General features: G+C 36.4%; 1 protein-coding gene across 1 annotated transcript in view; it reads left to right on the plus strand.

Annotated features, from left to right (window-relative positions):
- Positions 1-12930, plus strand: part of LOC306762815 (protocadherin-15-like) — a gene marked incomplete at its 5' end in the record, with an annotated part of 165886 nt that overhangs the window by 25957 nt on the left and 126999 nt on the right. Inside the window, 2 exons of the mRNA XM_079249435.1 lie at positions 11356-11516; positions 12587-12742. Of these exons, the coding sequence (XP_079105561.1) occupies positions 11356-11516; positions 12587-12742 (317 nt within the window). The remainder of the gene's footprint in view (positions 1-11355; positions 11517-12586; positions 12743-12930) is intronic.

Raw genomic sequence — 12930 nt, forward strand, 5'->3', positions numbered from 1 at the left:
AAATTCTTTAAAAGGTTGTGGTAATAAACCTGCCTGAGCCATCTCCACTAACTGATATGGGTATTTAAAAGCCAAACCAAGTGTTTGTTCTCACACTACTATTTCAAATGACAACCATTCCACTTTTGTCATATTATTATTAACCACTTCTTTTTTAACATCTCATCCATTTGCTTGAAAAAAACCCAACATTTTTTTCTGTTTATTTTTTTCCAAAACAAACAGAAAAACCGAGAAACATATTTCTCTGGTCATTTTGTTAGTGTGAACGTTAAACGGTTTAATAACAGCATTAACATTAAAAGTTACTTCAACATGTTCCACGAAACAATTATATTGTTTTGCTTGGTGTTTTTGCGCGTTTTTACACGTTTGTTTGCAGACGCCATGACGCTAGGTTTTCGACTGCAGGCAATGATCAATGGCAAACCTTGCAGTAAAACAACTTTGTTTTTTGTTCCTTTAAGTTGAAAATGATGAGGAGTCTGATGATATATTCATGAAAAAGCAATGATATATGCCCTCTGTTTGCGTGTTTTCTTTAAAGCAGTTAACATACACACAATACTTTCATGTTAAGGCAGTTAGATTTAGCTTGCACTGTAGAAACCTGACTGTAGTAAAACCAGTCTGTGCAAATACTTTTTTTTTTTTTTAATTTGTTTTTGTTAAGCCCTACATCTTTTGTACATTTCTGAACTATGACTTGGTTGAGGAAAGAAGCGTTTCCTTTCACAAAATGGAAATATTCCAACACTGCTTGTGATAAACCTAGTTAGACTGCAAAAAGCTAACTGTCATTTCTCCGTCCTGTAACAGTTTAAGCTCTGTTGGAGAATAATTGCCACTCACTTCTAAACCTTAGGGGAAAAGAAAAAGAGATGAGTTTTTTCCCACTTCTTATATAATGCCAGTGTGTGGTTGTGCTGTGTGCTTTGAAAAGAAGTTGGCTCTTTGAATGCTGAGGACATCTTCCAAACAACCATTCTGAGAATGTGTTGACTCAGTCCCCAGTGGATTATCAGTGGAGCAACTCTCAGATAAAAATCAGAATTATGTAAAAGGCAGGAGGCTTAAGGCTTAAAATTGAAGTTTTATTGATATATTGAAGATGGAAAAAAAATCTGGTTGTCAACCCCAACAGAGAAGCATTTTCTTTCTAGATTGATGAATTACAAGATTGCTGAGTGTATTGATTTTTATTTCACCTTTATTTACACAGTACAGGTACATCTCATAGAGGCATAAGGTCTTATATTTAAGAGTGACCTGTTATAAACAATAAAACTCTGGTCCATGTTTTCTTATGTAGGGCGCACCTTAATACAGCTATCCTAAACTTTGTGGCAGGATTTTGCCATCATGTCCACTGTGTGGAAATAATTTAGAGTGTAAAACCTGCACAGTAAAAGCTGACACTCGTTAATGCGTGCAGTTCAAGGATATCTTTTGATGTGGTAGTAGCAAAGGGTCATCCGGTGCTATCCATGTGATTAGACACCAAAAAAAAAAAAAAAAGGAAAAAAAAGAGAAAACTTACTGGATACGAGTTCATTTATCAGACTCAAAGCAATGCTCTATGAAGGAGCAGTAGTCTGTGGTAGACCTCTGAATGAGAAAGGATAAAAAGTTTTTTTTTTAACATGCCAAATAGTCCTGCGATGGACTGGCGAGCTGTCCAGGGTGTACCCTGCCTGTCGCCCAAAGCCGGCTGGGATAGGCTCCAGCTTCCCCGCGACCCTGAATTGGAATAAGCGGTTTGGAAAATGAATGAATGAATGAATGCCAAATAGTGTCAGAAACCAATTTCAGTGTCTCTGGTTATTTCCAGTACACACACAACTGTGCAAAACCTAAATATCAGAATAAACAACTGTGAATGGAGAAACTTAAATTTGGTAAAGCCTCTCAGATATCTGTAGAATTTTTTACACTCTCATAAGGTGGTTTTATTAGCTGTGGATGTAGAAGATGCTCAGGCATCATAAATGAGGAAGATTAGGTGGTTTTCCCCTGGCTGTCTACATCGGGAGAACCGGTGGGCCACAGTCGTGGTGCTTCTCATCCCGAATGGAGGCTAGCTTTCCAGGCAGAGTGTTAATTCGCATTTAGGTCGACTGAAAAGGCAGCAGACATAAATTTCTTCCTGAACTTGTGGTTTTTAAAATTCCAACAGTGGGGCTTTGCTGATGTCTCAATCAAGAAGTTAATTAATATTGTTTATGTGCGACTTCCATTTGTTCCATTCATGTAGCAAGTCTAGCTGCTAGATGCGCTTATTTTTCTCTGTTGTTCATGTTGTGCTTTTGTCCACGCTACGCTTGTACCACGTTACACAAGGGGGGGGGGCTTCTTCTGGGTGGCTCACACAAGCCATGAGCAAGTTGGGTGAGGGGTTACAAACAGTGTCTAAAGCCCAATGAAAATTTTCATTGGGCTTGTAATTCTAGTAGGGCTGTGACGATATGCTTTTGTCCCAATTCGATTCCGTTTTTTTTTGGTGCCAATTCAATTTAAATTGTGATTCTCACAATTCTTAGATACTGTTGATTTTATAGATTAAAAGCAAAACTAACAAAAAAAAAGCACTTCTTTCTTTTTTGCTTGTTATTTTTCTTGATTTTAATTAGGAAAAACAACACAGTAGTCACGCCATCATTCTGCAGCTAGAATGCCCAAGAAGACAAGACAAAAATTTTATAATGGATTATTTTTATTAATTGAATTTTTTTTTTTTTTTTTTTTTTTTTAAATCTATTTTAAAAATGTGGAGCAAAAAATCCTGACATTCCATTTTTCAGTTAGTTTTTCCCACCCCTAAATTTTAGTGTTAAACAGGAAAAGTTTCCCTGAGACGAAGATGTGTCACAAAGCAATACAACAAGGGTGACTAAATTTGTCATGTTAGACGAATAAACTAAGGTTATGGGAGAATATATGGTTGTTTTTAAGATTTTGAAGCCATGGATTCTTCTTACTTCTAAAGGTGACAAATGTCACACAGAAGTAACTGACTTGTAATAACAATTATTCTACACCACCGAGGTTTTTACCTGATTAGACCCCCATGGACATAACCACTGACATCTGAAGTGCTGATGTCCAGCTAGTGTCATTGCTTGGCCTTGTTGCACATTGTATTGATTTCACATTTGATCGAAAGCATGCTGTGCTGTATGCGCAGGAGTTTCATCAATTTTATACCGGGCACGTAAACCCTCTATGACAGAAATGCTGAACACTGGAAACTAACAAACAGCATGTCCATGTAATTATGTGATAATGCTACAATGAGGAAAAAAAAAAAAAAAAAAAAAAAAAAAAAAAATATATATATATATATATATATATATATATATATATATATATATATATATATATATATATATATATATATATATATATTTTTTTTTTTATATATATATATATATATGTATAATGTAATTGGGACAGTTCTGGCATAAGTGCTTACAGAGTCTGTACTTAACTGGTTGAGTGTGCGACCCAGTTCTTGCCCTTATTCATAACATCATATCATAATAATGCAGATACTGAATGTATTCTTTGTTGTTAAATTTCAATCCACGAACAGATGTGTGACTATTTTCAGCCTAACAACCAGAAAACAATTTCAGAACATTCTCAAAAAGCAAAATAATTTTGTTCTTCACATCTGTTCATCACCATAGCGGTGTGGACATATCCAAAGCTATCTGCCATTTAAGCATTGATGGGATCAGAGTCATAAAGCAAGCCTGTGTATTGTTTGTTGAAGTGAATCAGGTCTCGCATACCGCAGATAGTCAAGGTATTGAATGTTCCCTCCACCTTGGCAACAGGGTTTATGTTTAAAAGTTTTGACCTGTCTGAAGCACTTCAAAGGGCCAGCAAAAGTTCTTGAACTGCCTGACCAGGCATTGTCAGTAACTCGCTGCCAAGTGGATGACAGTCTGTTTGTGTTTTAACCGACCTGACTTATGGACATGTCATGATAGCTTCACAGCTTTTCACAAAATGTGAAAAATCTGCTCTGAACTCACAAGAAAAGAGTTTCCAGAAAACCACCAGGCTGTAAAAATCCCTTTTGTTTTGTTTAAAAGCTTAATTCTTCATAGCCATATTTTGGCTTTAGAAATGATCCGCATGTTTGTTTCATTCAACAAAAGCATTTCCTCAAGGGTCATGTCAGTCACTTTTGTGTTGCACATCAATTTTATTATTGCAACAGGTACAGTGTATCTGTAATAGTTACAGTACGATTTACATCATATTTTGGGTTTAGGATGATGCAAAGGGTGTAAAGCTTGTTCTGTCTTGATTGTGGTTTGCTGAATGCAACTGTTGGTAGTACCTCCTTTTTTCATTCAAACATCCGAGGAGCTTCTTATTGCATCATTTTGTTAAGACACTGAAGGGACGTGCGAACTTAAATCTTTTGGATATAATTATGTAACCTGCAACTTTAAAACTTCATTTCTGGATGCATTTTTGTACAATTGGATTTTTTCAGTGGTTTAACTGAAATGCATCATGTTGTGTTCATCAGAGGTTTTTGTAACCTGCTGATTTTCATGGATAAATGTATTTATTATGTTATGAATACTTTGAACAAGTTCACTGTTATTTTTCTTTTTGAATATTCAAATGAGCTTTTGAAACCATTTAATTGATAATTTAATATGAGCATTTTAATTCCTTAATTTTTTATTCTTCAGTTTTATGTAGATATGGCATTATTATAAAAATAAAAAGAAAGAAAGAGAAAATTGTGTGTCTATTTCCTGTAATCAGTAAACATTACTTTGTGGCCAAAATAGCTGTACTTTGATATTTTCTTGCCAGTGTACAAGTTAGAACATTCATATCTGTTTGGACAACTGCAAACTGATTATTAAACTGCTCAGGTGCTCCTTCTGCACAAGTAAACAACATCAGGCAGTGTCATTAAAATAATCTTTTAATAGCTTTAGTGTGTTGTTTTTTTTTTGGTTTTTTTTTCATCCATACAGTAAAACATGAATATCTGGATGAGCCACCAGCAGCTTCATTCACATGCAATTCATTTTTACTTTCTGCTGCTGTATCAGTGTCTGTTGGTCTCTCTTTCCTGTCCTCTCCTCCCCAGCCAGTCGAGGCAGATGGCCATCCTCCCTGAACTGGGTTCTGCAGAGGTTTTCCCTTCCTCATAAAAGGAAGTTTTTCATCTCCATTTGTGCATGCCCAGGATGGGGTATTGGATTGAAGTCAAGCTTCTATGTTGGTTTTCCTTAACTAGGCTACTTATTATGGCTCAAACTGACGTGTCAGTAAAGTGCCGTGTGATGACATTGTTGGGAAGTGACGCTACACAAAGCTCAACCATTGCTGGGAGGGACCGCAGGTGTTGTGCCAGAATAAGGACCCCTGCTGTCAAAAGTGAAGTTGATTTTACAGCAGGGGTGCTTTTTTCGGCACAACACTCTGCCTGCTGTGGGCACTTTACGATGGAGGAGGGGCATTCGGCAGCGCTGCTGCTCACTGAGAACAGTAAGCAAGTCAGTCTCCGGTTACACCCAAACAAGTCACAAGATTTGTCACTTTTTTTGAAAAGCAGTTGCTAAAGGGGGGTCTGAATCCAGATATAGCACAATGTTTACAGCAAAGGCAGACCTGCTTCTGGTGTTTGTCCAGATGTGCCATTAGAAACAGCAGACATGCACAGTGCATGAAGTCCAGAAAGAGCATGATATTGCAAAATTATTTGAATGATTACTGTTCCTTTGTTTTTTTTAATTTAACTGTTTTTGTATCCATTTTTGAGTTAAAATCTATAAAAATGGATATATTGCAAAGCTGACAAAAGTAAATGTATATTTATGCATAGATTTTTTATTCTGGTTTTTTTTTATGTGCGTTTCATAGTGTGAAGAGTTTGACTCATGTGAGTGGAAATGCTCAGACGGGTGGTAGTGAAAACAGCATGTGGTGTCAGACTGAGTTAGAGCTGCATCTGCTTGAGAGCTGGCTTCTACCGTTTGTCTCCGGATTTTGCACCGTCTGATATGAGGAAATTGTGTTTGTCTTTTGGCTTTTTGAACAATCCACACGTGCAAATTAGCTGCCAAAGTGAGGGAAAGGAAATTATATCTAGCTGAGATTGTTGAACAGGGCAGGAGACTGTTTGCACCTTAATTAATTTATGCTCAAGGTTACTTACATGGAAAAATAAATAAGTTATAATAATAAAAACTAAAACTAAAAACAAGCTAAAAACTTTTTTCAGAATACAGAGTATTTGTCGTGATGATGTTTGGGGGCAACTTTTCCTGCACTTTGACCCCCAGTTAGAAAGACACACAAAAAGATGTTTTCAATCCCAAATGACACCAGCAGTAATTAGTGACGATGAAGCATTTGGAGTGCTAAGACTGCAGGGATTTTACATTTTTTCCTCATTTGGTGGTAACTTTAAAGCATATATGATATTTTAATTTTGCGTGCCACCCACTGGGTACTTTGACAACTGGTGCGTATTTGTTTTGTGTGCTTGTGAGAGTGCCTGCCGGAGGTATCAGGCTGTGGCAACAGTGATCACATATGGCAGGCAGAAAGGAAACTCGGTTAGATATATTAGCATTTTAAAGAAAATATTACACTTTGGAGGCTTCGGGATAAAATCTCTTTTATACTTAGAAACAAACATGTATCCACTTGGTGTCAGTTCCCCAGCTGCTGCTTTGACCATCACTTTTTGGGAGTTCACTGATGTTTTTCTGTTGAGTATCTCAGGTGTAAATCATCCATCTTTCCTTTGTCTTACTCATACCATGCCCAATGGGTATGTTGTATAATACTTTTGTGCATGGGCTTTAGTAATAACTGCACAATGCTGTATTTTGATTTAGAAAAGTGAAGACGACTCGATTTTCTTTCCCTGTCTGCATATTTATGATGCTTTCATTTTAGGAAGGCCCCAGATGTAATTTACTTTTTCCCTTTGGCTTACTGAAAGCAAACAATAAAAATGTTTCACAAACATTTCAAAGTGATAAACAAAGCAGAAATCATGAGAGTTAAGTCTTTACACCTTTATTAAGTTTGTGAATATTAATGAACATATAATGTGTCGTTTGTTCATTATATAATAAGCAGTCTGTCAGGTCTGAACTGAATCAATGCGAGGATTCAAGTTAAATTGCCACAATCCGCAGCCAGGAAGAACCTTTTTAGCTCTTCCAGACAAACATTAGTCATCTGCAAACATTATATCAGCTTTTGCATATGAATAAATTAATATTCTTACACGTTGTTGTTGATAACGAATAAACGAATGGAGGTAAAAATGGAAAAGCAAGAAGAAATCAGGGAGAAAAATTGTTCAACTGCATCAAACTTTGCATAAATACTAATTTTTTCTAGATTTTTTTACTCACTCATATTTGCATGGATTTTTCCTTTTTTATGGTCTTTTTTGCCGTCTAAATTTTTGATCAAATCTTACTTACAACTTTAAAAAAAAAAAGCAATAGTGTCACATTACACTTAGTGCATAGAGTGAAAATTCAGAGTTGATAGCTGTAATGAAGCATGTTCCATTTAACTTTTTCACGCTGAGTCTGGAAGCCTTTCAGAAGTGTCCCTCCACATTTATCTCCTGCCATCATCTATGGATGCCAGCATTATTGATATTTTGGATTAAAGTGAGCCCTCTGTGTTGTCCCTGTGGGATTAGTCCACTGTGAAGTCCAGATCAGAGGCATCTCTGACTATAAATGACACCAACTGAGTCACAAGCCACTAAAGATCCTTCATTCTGTTAACTTACAAGTGAATAACATGCAGTATATTGCATGTGGAACTTTGCCTTCCTCCTTTCTGAGCATGTCTTGCAGACTTGAGAGTATCTTCTTGACTGATGAGTACAACAACTTTGCTTTGCGGATGAGACTGAAAAAGGAAATGGCCAGAGCAGGGGCGGATTGCCTGTCACTGCCGAAAAGCTGTGGTTCAATTAACTTGAAAAAGAAGGGAGATTATCTGTCCTCCCTCGTAATATTACCAGCCTGGTAATTTAAAACCTGAAACTTTCAGAAAGATGTAGTTCACCTCTCAAGTTACTGAGAGATATATTTATGAAAACCTCTGTTTAAGATTAATGAACTCACAACGTGGGACTCTTTTGACTTTTAAATTAAATTCTTGGAAGGATCGTTTTTCAGTCGGAGTTTAGCCCAAGTGAGACAGATAATTATTAGTCCTTGTGATCACAACACGCAAATACATCAAACCCAGACTGCTGCAAACAAGGAGAGCTGCCATTAATAAGAGCATGGAAATGCAGCCGTGGCTATTTAAGTTATAATGTGAAAGCCTCCATCATGCTTCCAATTCTGCTTCTTCTTCCCTGAAAATCTGCGTGACTAATGACTAGATGGCTGAACCTGCTTTATGAAATGATAAAGTGCAAGATGCTACTGGTGGTAATTAAAATAACACATTAAAACCACCACCATGCTGTAAAGTTTTACAGCTGATTAATTAACCAGGCATGGGAGGAACTTTTATATCAGTTTTTCAGGTTACTTGTCACACTAAAAAGTCACTTTTTTTTAAGAAAACAGCAAATTTTCCAGTCATCAGATTAATCACACAACATAATAAATGCAGATGAATTATTTTTATTAAAAAAAAAAAATAAAAAAAAAAGAAGAACCTAAGTTGTTTTATGTTAATTGTGAAATGAGATTTTCATGATTGCAAATAAATTACTTGATGTACATTTGTAAATATGCATCAATTTCACATAATTAGAGATATAGATCCATTTCTAGTAAAGCAATTTGCATGGGTATCAACAAGCATCAAATTGATTTTTTTTTAATCAATAGGCACTATGTAATACTTTTCACAACATAATATCTATGACACATATACTCCTAATACATGAATTAAATTATTTATTTATACAGCTGTTAGAAACACCCCACTGTGCCCCATTACAGGCCAGTCCAAGCAGTGTGGTAATTAAGGAAACCTCTGAGCCAACTGAATAAAAGTACAGGCCAGACTCAATTAATTATTTTACATTAAGAACTATGTACATCTTTGGAACCTCTTTTTTTCGTCAATATTTTAACCCTTTTGGCTGATGTGTAACAAATATCTGTTTACATCCAATCCAGGGAGGGTATGGGTGAATTCTTCCAGTCTGTGAAAGTATGTCAATGCTCAATCTAATTATATTGTTTCATATACTGCAGAAAGTTTTCTTGTGCAGAGCGATTCTCCCATAAAGTTGTGCAAACCATTTGCTGAAAAGTTGAACTGTTCTTTTTTCTTCAGAATCTTAAAGTTTTTCTTCAGCATCTTGTAAATTAAAAATTAAGAGGCATAAAAGAAATTGCTTTAAGAGTTACTGTGATCCAAGATTTGAGGCCAGTAAGCCACTCAAAAAAGAAGATAAAAGTAGATTAAAAGAGAAGCATGTTTACAAGAGTTTTGCATCGCCCTTCATTTGAATTACTTTTTTATAATTCATACAGGAATTGAGGATATTAACTCTTCCAGTTTTTTCATGAGGAATCTGTGTTTATTTGTAATGAATACAAGTTTGTTGTTTTACAATGTTTTGCCTGATTCTTGTCTTTATTATGCTCTATACAGTGTCAATAGGACACAGTCAGTCCAGCACACACTCTCTAGCTGTGTTTTCATTACCCTTGTAACTGCACTAAACCTAAATGTCACATTTAGAAGCAGGTAATGGAAATACGTACATTTTGAAAATTCTCTCAAATATCTGCAAAACGATCTTTATGCTCTCATAGGGATACATTTTCGAAACGTATTGTTATAGTAGTACATTGCAGAAGTGTAATGGAAACACTTTTTTTTTTCACATTTATGCATTCCCGGACATGACATAAGGGGTCACATGACCAATTTATTTCTGGTAAAAATGGTGATGTATTTTTACAAATTAATTAATTAAAAAGGAAAATACAATTACCATCTTTGATGGTAGACAGTTCTGTGAAATGCAGAGTTTTAAAATGAATTTTAAAGGGACATAAGGGAGAAGGGCTTTGAAAAGCTGTGGTAAATCCTCTACCGGAAGCAGAAAACCCTTAAAAATTACATAGATTTTAACTTTTACAAGAACTGTGACTTTATGCACTAAACACGATTAAATGGATATACCAGCAACTTGCAATTATTGTTTGTCAAAATTTGAGAAATATCACTTTTATTTTACAAAAAAAACTGTGATGGAAACGCAGCTGAGAGTTAAGTTATAGAAAGAATTAGTTCTGACATTGTCCTGCTTAAATTACAAACATTTAAATCAGTGGCTTTTTACACACAAGCAGGTCTGCCATGCCACAAACGCTGATGTACCCACATAACATCACACACTGGTTTTTTTGCACCTTTCGTTGACAGCAGTCTGGATGGTCTTTCTCTTCTTTGTCAGTATTCCCCCAAAAATGGCTGAAAATGGCTCGAACCACAGAACATTTGTCTGCTGTTTCTGTACATCTGATATGAGCTTGTGCCTGGAGATGACATGGCTTCTTCTTTGTGTATTAGCGTTACAGGCCACACTTCCACATGTGGCAGTGGACTCTAGGTGGAATCTAGATGTTCAAGTGGCTGAATGAAAGGCCCTGCCTTAAGCTGATGAAAATGTTCCAAAATGACCTTTATAAGATCAAATGCCCATAAACCTGAAGGAACTAAAGTGGCATAGTAAATAGAAAAGGACAAAACTCCACTATATGATAGACTGATGACACTGACTAGAAACAATTACTGTATTATTGCTACTAAAGCTGGTTCTACATACAAATGGAGAGTTCTTTACACTTCTTGAATTTAATTAAGTGAGAAATTAAAAAGAATTTCCTTCATCTTGATGCTTTGTCAAAAACAGACACAGTGGATCAAAACACCTAAGTAGGAGAAAATGTGCAAGTTAAGGTTGGATATAACAGAAAATGGCTTTTTTTAAAAAACCAAGGGGCTTTATGACTTGTTTAGCTTGATTTTTTTTGTTTGTTTGTGGCTTTGGAAGACTTGTCACCTTTAGCAAGTTCATGATGGGGGATTGGATCTAAGTCAAGACTCGACGCAATCAGCTGGTTTCCATTTCTAGGCTATTTATAAAGAATTGGCTCAAACTGTTGTCTTTGTAAAATGCCTTGAGATGACGCTGTTGTAAAGTAGCGCTAGACAAATAAAGTTGAATTGAAGTGGTTCAGAGGATGTTTGTGACAGTTTTATGCAGTGTCGTGTTTTTCTCTTCTAACAAATTAAACAATCAATTAAAAAAAAGAAAATATCATTTGCTAAATGGAGGCTGCTCTGCCGTTACAGGGACGGTTTTGGTGGAAAACATGCAGATTAATGGCCGTGCCCAGGACCCAGGCAGAACCATCTCTCTGACCTTGCTTGACAACTATGACTACTGGGTGATACTGGAACCAGCACGGCAGAGACTCTACCTCAACAGTACTGGGCGTGTTCTGGATCGAGATGTAAGTACAGGAAACATGACGACCTCACACAGGTTTATTGGTAGCTTTTCATTAAAAAAAGCCCTCCATTATTTAACCTTTATTTTAGCACTCTGTGTTTGTCTGATAATAGTGCAAACAGTTACACAACCATCCTCATTTTTGACATTTATGCTTTTTGGTTCATGATTTATAGCTGCTACCCTTCTTTGCACCTTTGCTTTAGCAACAGACAATAATTCCCAAAAGTTACAAGATACTACTGATGCTTTAAAAATAGAATTGAGGGTGATTCCAAGTAATTTGTGTCAGTACAGTATAATAAGCCCTCCCTCTAGTGCTAAGTAGCATGAGTGTATAAATAAATTCAGACACTTGTATGCATGCCTCTGTCTGTACACAATATCCTCACTCCAGGTCCCCGGGGTACTCTGTGAACATGCCACGCATACAAATAAGCCCAAATGGTACAGGATAAGATGTAGGGTGCAGAGGGGTTAGCACATTAGAGGCAGTTTTAAACCATGTGCTTAGATTAAGCAGACTAAGTGGAGTGAGACGGATGTTAAGCTATTGATGGGAATCCTAAGACATCAATAAGAGAAAAGGTGACAAAGTTAAAACATAAATGTGTTGGGATCTGAGGAATACCGTGTTGCTTTAATTATAAGGCAAGTTCTACCATCTTATTAAATTCAGGTGATGTCTTAGATGTGGTGTTTGCTGCTCGCTGTTCGGCACCGGACACCATATGGGATCATATCTTACACTAAATGTAGAGAGAAGAAAAAAATTACTGTTATGAACATTCTGAACATATTTTAAACAATAGTCTTGATTTTCTCTTCAGCAGTTTCACTGTATGCAGTCATCATAATTAATTAGATGATTGATTAGTGGAACATTAAAGCTCTCATTTTATTATCTGTGCTCAGTGAAGGGTGCGTTTGTGCTGTTAAGATTTTGAGTACTGTCGCTGCAGCATATGATATTTTTCATACCCGAGTAGTGTGGGAAGAGAGAATTAGAGTCACTTCCACTCCAATGCTTCAGCGACACGTCATTTGTTTCCTTTTTTTTTTTTTTTTCAGCCCCCCAACTCCATCACCACCATTGTAGTTCAGGTCCAGTGCACCAATGAGCTGGTTGGTACTGTCATTTTCCATGAAGTACGGATTGTTGTGAGGGACAAGAATGACAACGCGCCTCGATTTCAGCAGCTACGCTACTATGTTGCTATAAACGAGGTAAGGGAGCAGAAACTGAGACAGAATCACAACACCAGTGTCTTTGTCCTCTGTACCAGTTCTATGCAGTTTGCCAACCTTGCCCTTTATCCCCCCGTACTGAAGTCGACTTATGCAACTGGTAACTGGAAAATGCATCAAATTTTCATTCTTTTTAATCATTTGTTTTTGAGATTAAATAATAATTC

The sequence above is a fragment of the Telmatherina bonti genome, assembly GCF_933228915.1.
Source record: "Telmatherina bonti genome assembly, chromosome: 11".
Classification (NCBI taxonomy): domain Eukaryota; kingdom Metazoa; phylum Chordata; class Actinopteri; order Atheriniformes; family Telmatherinidae; genus Telmatherina; species Telmatherina bonti.